The sequence below is a fragment of the Triticum urartu genome, chromosome 1A, assembly GCF_056163025.1.
Source record: "Triticum urartu cultivar PI428250 chromosome 1A, HENAU_Tu73, whole genome shotgun sequence".
Classification (NCBI taxonomy): domain Eukaryota; kingdom Viridiplantae; phylum Streptophyta; class Magnoliopsida; order Poales; family Poaceae; genus Triticum; species Triticum urartu.
In genome coordinates, this window is record NC_141873.1 from 410,309,284 (window position 1) to 410,317,767 (window position 8,484).

Genomic DNA, 8,484 nt, shown 5'->3' on the forward strand with positions numbered 1-8,484 from the left:
TTAGTAAGTGACGTATTGCCCACAGCCTTCATGCGGGCACTCCACCCTCACCGACGAAAGGACGGAGTCCACCACCGTGTCCCGCACGTCAAAGCCACCGCCGCGCTCGCACTTCTGGCACTGCCGCTGGTTCCCGGGGCGCTCGACGCGGCAGTCCACGCAGGCCAGGTGCCCTCCCTTGCACTGTAAAAATCAATCGAACATCACATCAATCAAGAAACTTGCAGCTTGGTCAATCAGCCGAACGGACGAGGTGTATTCGAACCTCATACACTGGAGGCGTCAAGGGGCGGAGGCACAAGGGGCAGTGGAGCACGGTGAGGTCCATCGAGACCTTAGAGAGCTCCATCATCGGGACCTGTTCGGTCTGCATGATCTCGCCCTCCCCGTGCACAACCATCTCTCAACTTGGACCGGGGTATTACAAAGCTTTACCGTCACATATTTTATAATACTTCAAGGTGCATTAAATCAACACATGCAAGTATCAAAAGGAGAGTCATGGCATGCATGCATGCGTTGTAATTAATGCATCGGTAAACGCAAATTATTGAAATATATCGAGTGTAGTGCTTTGATGTGTCGCGTCAACTCGTACATCAATAAGAAGTTTGATTATCCTCTCCCTTGCCGACTTAACTGCACCTGCCTTTGGCTATATGACAGGTTGGCCACACACCTGTTGGGCCCACCTGTCATACACGCAAAGGCAGGAGCGTCCCTCCCTCGCCCATGAGCGTGGTGGCTGGAAAGACTAGGAGAAGCTTTCGCTACACGCTCTCCCTCCCGCAAGCGGTGGACATGCAGCAATTCAATCGGTGTCAGATGGCCAGAAGCATACTGTAGTACTCCTCCAGTGCAGTAGTACTCCATCATTGTTCGACTTCCCGAAGAGGCAAAGAGCCAAGCGCAGCCCGGATGCTCGTGTGGCAGTTTCATGTGTAGAGTAGTCTAGGATAGCATGTACCGTGCCTGTAAGCTTAAAATCATTGGGGTCGGCTCCATGCTATGTGGCCGCCAGCATCCGGGTCGATGTGTCATGCACCAGATTAGAGCGCGGAATGGAAGGGGGGCATCACCCTGGTCGGAGCGCCAGTAATTCATGACTATAGTGAGTGGTCATATCACAAGTCTTTCCAGGAGTAACGCGCCGTCAAATCGCACAGCCCCACTCGCTCACCCTCCTCGCCTCTCTGTCAAACCGCCTACTCGAAAACTGCCGCGCGTACTGCCCGGGAAAAGCCCCGCCCTCAACTTTTAACTACGCGAAAATAGTTCGAGCTTGTTCGTTCTATATAAATACAGTAAGTAATGTATGTTTATTCACCCGTGGGGTTGTTCAATGAATGGAGGGGCGGGGAGCACAGGTGAACAATACTGTAGTACTACTAGTAGTAGTAAGTAGGAGTCGTACAGTAGTCACCTTAAATAGAGAGTTTTTTCTTTAATGCCACGTACACAAATTGAAACGCTTGTTGTGGAGAGAAAAAAGATAATCACTCCACTATATATGGACGCAGGGGCCTGAGCGCTTGCTTTACTAGGGTTGCTCTGTTCATTCTCTCATCCTCTCCAGATATAAACAAGACATCGGTAGCGACATTTTCTCTCTGCTCACCACTGGTCACAGATCCGGCCGGATCCCTTCGGCCGGTGTGTGTAGAGGACTAAAAGGTGCATCGTAAACGCGGTCATCGCCGCCGAGGTAGGAAACCCACAGCTGCCGGAGGGGCCCAATCCTCTGCCCGTGTCGTTCTCTCCGACACAGCGCTGGCTCGGGAGGTCCTCCGGCCCTTCTTCCCTGCCGTATTGTCCGCAGATCCGACCTGCCGCCGCCGACATCCCGGTGACCCTCAGGTATAAGTTCTTGGAAAGCGGCCTTGCTCTACTGCCCCAGCTCCCCACGTGTCTGCATGTGCATCTTTTTCTACTCCCATCAGCTCTTCCAAAGCCACCTAATTTTTTAGTATTATTAGAGGTAAAGCTACTTCATGCATTGGAATCTAGGGCTTTGTTCAAACAACAAAGAAAGGGGGAATGTTGTAGCATGAATCTAGGACTTCATTCAAAGAGGAAATAATATGGTGAAAGTAGTAGAGACCGGATACCCAACCGGTCTCTTGGCTGAAAAGGGAAATAATGGGAAAACGCAGTACAAACTGGATAAGGAACAGATCTATTATTGGTTGAAAAAAGGATAGGAAGTGGCGGCTGGTGGACAAGTCAACAGAGTATGTCCAGGATTAGATTTGCTGCCATCACATAGTAAAAGGTCTCCAGGATTAGATTTGCTGCCATCACATAGTAAAAGGTCTCCAGGATTAGATTTGCTGCCCTCACATAGTAAAAGGTCTCAGGATTAGATTTGCTGCCCTCACATAGTAAAAGGTCTCCAGGATTAGATTTGCTGCCCTCACATAGTAAAAGTCTCCAGGATTAGATTTGCTGCCCTCACATAGTAAAAGGTCTCGAGGATTAGATTAGCTGCCCTCGCATAGTACAAGGTCTCCAGGATTAGGTTTGCTTCCCTCACATAGCATGAACAAACTCGGCATCACCACTTTATGCCTCCTTGTAGGTACATTGTGCTGATGCGTCCACTATCACATGTCCTTATACCAACCTTTTGTTATTGTTAATGTAAGGGCGCATGTAAAATGAAGCGATCACACTGTTACCTTAGGGACATGTCTAACCAGTGTTATTGTTAATCTAATGCCTCCAGTGATGAGATGCAATTAAACTATGTTACAAATGGCGCTCCTACTGTTTTCCCCAGTATGATAAGTAAGTTGCTCCTTTACGCTGCCGAGTGTCCTGGTGTCCCCACGGTCCCATGCCCTTAAACCAACTCTTTAGCTGCTGTTGATTTACTATGTCTGGTAAACAAGCAATGCCACCATTAAAGTAATCCCATACTTGAGGAATCTCATTGTTGATCGTAATGCTTCTGGTAACATGTACAGGCAGATCTTGGACATGAGGGCGTGTCTGCTTCCCGTAACCGACGAGTACACGGACAACCGCATCGTCATGATCAAGTGTGCCAGGAAGGTCTAGATGTTGTACTTTATCTGTTTATAAGCACCTTTATCATGTGAGTGTTTCATGCATTAGCCTATGTGTCGTAATTATCTGTTTTGTCCGAAATATTTGTTTTAAGAACCTATTAACCTGATTGCTTTTCTTAGTGGCTATTTTCTTATGTATGTAAACTAGTTCACTTGTCTGTCAAAAAAACTAGCTCACTCGGCTGCCGTACTTTGAATCTCCTTCCTCCCAACATATTCCCCTCCTCAGGTGGACCCAGTAGGTCTCTGAATTTTCTCCCACTTTCTTTTTTGATGTAAACTGAGTTTTCTCCCAGTACTTTCCCCTAGAACCAACTCAACTGTCCCACGTCTAGCCTAAAAAATAATAATACCCCACATACTATTAACTCATCAAATTAAAATGATATTTTATCCGTAAGTTGAAAGATCTTACAAAATAATAATAATAATTGTTTATATATAACTTGGCAAGTTAACTCCTAGTGATTGCGTATATAAGCTTGCAAAGATTTTACTGACGTGCAATCATGTGTTTATGTTTTTATAACATTTCTCCGTCTAGCCCAACATGATATTTTCACCCAGCCCAGCAAGTCCGTGGATTTCGAGAAAAATGCAAATGGGATTTAAACGGGCTGCATAGATGCTACATCATTGTTTCACCCAGCCCACCAAATGGACTAAAAAAACGTTCCCCCCGCTGACAGGTCGGACCCACCAGCTATATCTTCGCACGCAAGGAAGTGCCTCCTTATTACGCGCAAAATAACGATGTCCATCCAACGGCCGTAGTGCTTCTTCAACCTCTGGTCTTCTTGCTCCAGCCGCCCAAAGCAGCGCCGGTCGTGCCGCATGCTCCTACCTCCCGTGGCCGGCTGTGCTGCCGCAGAGGCCTCACCGCCCCCTACTATTCCCACCGCTGGCCAGGCCCTGCGGCGACGGCAGCCTCACACCGCAGCCGAACCAGTGAACCCTCGTACTCCTCTCCACGTGGGCTTCCACTGCCGCGTCGTCCCCTTCCTAGTCCTCGCCGTCGTCCACCGCCCTGGTGCTCTTGGCGCGGCGTGGTCAATGTGGTCAAGGAACGACTTCCATCAGACGTGGACTATACGTGGAGAGGCTGACAGCTGGGTCCATGGCCACACCCCAATTTTTTTTGTGATTTGCCAAGCAAGTCACTTTGTCAGGCCTGTTGGGCTGCAAATCTTTCAAGACGAGGAGAGCTTTTATTCGGCTGGCCGAGAAAATGGCCCATCAGTAACGAGAAATGGGCTGTACATTTTTAAAACACATCAAACCGGCAATTAGTTTCAAATACCTTTTTTTCATTTCAAGATTTTAAATTACATTAATTTTTATGCATGGAGAATTTGTTGGATTTTATATTGATATACATTTATTTTTAAAACCAGTATGAATGTGAGTCGAAATTTCGGGATCAAAAACAGTTCGGACCGCACCGAAATATGCAAAATTTCGTATAATTTTTTAACCGTGGCCACAATTTGGGCTGTAATGCTAACAAAAAGAATATGGGTTCGAAAAAAAACCTTAAGAATTAGCAAATGGGCTAAAAATTATTAGAAATAATGGCAGATGGGATGTAAGCTGTTTTCCACAGATTTGAGGCTTTCCTAAAAAAAAGGTTGACGCACAAGCAGTGACTGTTGGATGTCCATCCAACGGCTGTCATGCTTCTTCAATCTCTGCTCTTCCTGCTCCAGTCGCTCAAACAAGCGCCGGCGGGACTGCCTGCTCCCTCCTCCCCGCGGCAGGCTGTGCTGCCACGTAGGCCTCACTGCCCCACCATACTCCCATCGCTGGCCTAGCCATCCCTCTACTCACCCACACCTGCTGTTATTCTCTGGCGACGGCAGACGAACCAGTAAACCCTCATACAGTCATACTCCCCTCTGCGTAGGAAACAAAAACAACGGCCGAGTCTTCCCTGCCTCCGTGTCATTCCCTTCCTAGGCCTCGCCGTCGTCGACCGCCCTGGTGCTCACGGCGTGGCGTGGTCAGCGTGGTCAACGACCAACATGCATGTGTACTGTACCTGCAGAGGCTGACAGCTGGGTCCACGGCCGCACGCAAGGAAATGCCTCCTTATTATGCACAAAATAACGATTTCCTCCACCTGACATCTGGGACCCACCGAAATGGCCTTTGTATTTCGCGAAAAAAACGTTACCGTCACTGACAGCTCGGACCCACCAGCTATATCTTCGCACGCAAGGAAGTGCCTCCTTGTTACGCACAAAAAAATGAATACCCCCTGCTAGCTGGGACCGAGTATAGTGGGCCTACTAAGTTGACGGGGACGAAGGGCTTTGTCAACTTAGTCAATATGCATGATTCTAGCTCGACTGACCGTACGATGTCCATCCAACGGCCGTAGTGCTTCTTCAACCTCTGGTCTTCTTGCTCCAGCCGCCCAAAGCAGCGCTGGTCGTGCCGCCTGCTCCTGCCTCCCGTGACAGGCTGTGCTGTCGCGAGGCCTCACCGCCCCCATACTACTCCCACCGCTGGCCAGGCCATCCCTCCACTCCACTCGCCCACAACCCCTGTTATTCTGCGGTGACGGCAGCGCAGCCGAACCAGTGAACCCTCGTACTCCTCTCCGCGTGGGCATCCACTGCCGCGTCTTCCCCGGCTCTGCGTCGTCCCCTTCCTAGGCCTCGCCGTCGTCCACCGCCGTGGTGCTGTCGAAGCGGCGTGGTCAATGTGGTCAACGACCGAATTCCATCGGAAGAATACTGTACGTGGAGAGGCTGACAGCTGGGTCCACTGACAGCAGGGACCCACCGGATGCCCACCCGTATTTTGCGAAAAAAACGTTTGCCCCTGACTGCTGGGACCTACCCGACGGGCCACCGTATTTCGCGAAAAAAACATTCCCCCTGCTGTCAGCTCGGACCCACCGGAAGTGTCTCCTTATTACGCACAAAAAAATGAATACCCCCTGCTAGCTGGGACCCACCTTGGTGGGAGTCTGACTTGTGGGCCTACTAAGTTGACGGGGACGGAGGGCTTTGTCAACTTAGTCAATATGCACGATTCTAGCTCCAGTGACCGTTCGATGTCCATCCAACGGCCGTATTGCTTCTTCAACCTCTGGTCTTCTTGCTCCAGCCGCCCAAAGCAGCGCCGGTCGTGCCGCCTGCTCCTGCCTCCCGTGGCCGGCTGTGCTGCCGCGGAGGCCTCACCGCCCCCTACTATTCCCACTGCTGGCCAGGCCCTGCGGCGACGGCAGCCTCACACCGCAGCCGAACGAGTGAACCCTCATACTCCTCTTCGCATGGGCATCCACTGCCACGTCTTCACCGGCTCCGCGTCGTCCCCTTCCTAGGCCTCGCCGTCGTCCACCGCCCTGGTGCTCTCAGCGTGGCGTGGTCAACATGGTCAAGGAACGACTTCCATCGGACGTGGACTGTACGTGGAGAGGCTGACAGCTGGGTCCATGGCGGCAGCAAGGAAGTGCCTCCTTATTACGCAGAAAATAATGATTCCTCCACCTGACAGCAGGGACCCACCGGACGGGCCACCGTATTTCGTGAAAAAAACGTTTCCCCCCTGACTGCTGGGACCCACCAGCTACAGCTTCACACGCAAGGAAGTGCCTGACAGTCGGGACCCACCTGGTCGAAGCGTACATAGTGTTGTCATTCTAGTCGCGAACGTGTACGTACATATATACTGGTGGATGTAGAGGCGCGCACGTGTCGTAGTAGAGGCGGCCAAGGTGCAAGAAAGAAAATACAGCCATGTATGTGTACATACGGGCGGGGTCTCGAACGCCTACTCGCGCATACGTACGGTGAGGGCTCGTGTACATGGCTGGGTCAGAACGGAGAAACATCGTCGTCGTCGTGTTCATGGGTCAGAACGGAATGCGTGGTCGTGTTCATCGGGAGGGCTTGGACGGAAGAGGCGATGGAAACGAGGCCTGGCATACCACACAACAGAGGAAACCGGCCTCCTACGGTCGAAACGGGGGTCCTGTTGATCGAGAGGGGTGTGGCGTACCGCAAAATGGAGGAAACGGACCTCCTACGGTCGAAACGGGGGTCCTGTTGATCGGGAGGGGTGTGGCGTACCGCAAAACGGAGGAAATGGACCTCCTACGGTCAAAATGGGGGTCCTGTTGATCGGGAGGGGTGTGGCCTACCGCAAAACGGAGGAAACAGACTTGTGTTGGAGCGCTACGGTCGAAACGGGGGTCCTGTTCATCGGGAGGGGTGTGGCGTACCACAAAACGGGACTCCACGGGATACTATTCATCTCCACCGTCGACCCCCTTCAGCCTCCACGAGCTACTGTTCATCCACCGTCGACCTCCTCCAGCCTCCACGGGCTCCTGTTCATCCAGCCTCCACCGCGCGCTACTCCACCGGCTACTGTTCAACCACCCCTCCACCATCTACTGTTCATCCAGCCCTCCACACCACAGGGTCCTGTTCAACCACCCCTCTATGGGCACCCCTCCACTGTCTATTGTTCATCCTGCTCTCCACGTGGTGGTCTTGTTCATCCAGCCCTTCACGGGGTCCTGTTCATCCAGCCCAACCGGCTCGATCGATCGGGGTCCTGTTCATCTAGAGGCAACACCATGGGGTCATGTTCATCCACCCCCACCGGGAACTATTCATCCAACCCCCCCCCCCCCCCCCGCAACGCTCACTGTTCATCCAGAGGCATCATCGGTCGGCTTCAGTTAGCAGCAGTAGCCAAGGAATCGCTCGATTGGGTTCAGTTAACAGCCGTCGATTGATCGCTCAGGTTCATTAACGCGTAGCCTGCAGTGCAATCGCTCGGGTTCAGTAGGAGCCCAACGCCTCGCTCAGGTTCAGTTAGAGCCAACGCCTCGCACACACGCGCGTACGTGTACGAGAGAAACGCGCATCGCTCGGCCCCCGACCTCCCACCGTAACCGAGAACTCCTTGAAATTTTCCTCCCCCTCGCTTCTACCATGGTTTTTTCCGTCATGGACGGCCCAAAGAATGTCATGCAGCTGCGTCTCTGGGCCGCCCAGGACAAAAAGCTCATTTTCTGTCATGATTTTTTGTCATAGGAGTAGGAGCCCACCACATCTATGATGATACCGGGTTTTGTCACAATTATCGTCATAGAAGTGTCATATGTATGACAGAAAAAAAATTCGTTCGGCCCAAAATGTCACGGATCTGTCTTTTTTTTGTAGTGGGTAGATGTTCGGGGTCACGGCGAGGAACTTGATGCATCATTAAACTTGGCGTCCAAGGAATTCTGCGTAGTCGTACACGAGTCATAGTCGAACTTGACGGTTCCGTTACACGGTTCTTCGGAGACGGTAGTTGTTCTCGGTTCGTAGACGAGCTTGACGGATCCGAGGGCTCCGGCAATCGGGGCACTTGGCGCAACACCGTGAAGTCGTACACATTCCGTAGATGT

General features: G+C 51.7%; 1 protein-coding gene across 1 annotated transcript; it reads right to left on the reverse strand.

Annotated features, from left to right (window-relative positions):
• LOC147991465 (E3 ubiquitin-protein ligase SINA-like 7) lies at positions 1-400 on the reverse strand. Its single transcript, XM_087538680.1, has 2 exons — positions 266-400; positions 1-183 (listed from the first exon to the last, which is right to left on the reverse strand). The coding sequence occupies exons 1-2, from the start codon at positions 398-400 to the stop codon at positions 1-3; spliced, it is 318 nt and encodes a 105-aa protein (XP_087394806.1).
• Between the last annotated feature and the right edge of the window lie 8,084 nt (positions 401-8,484).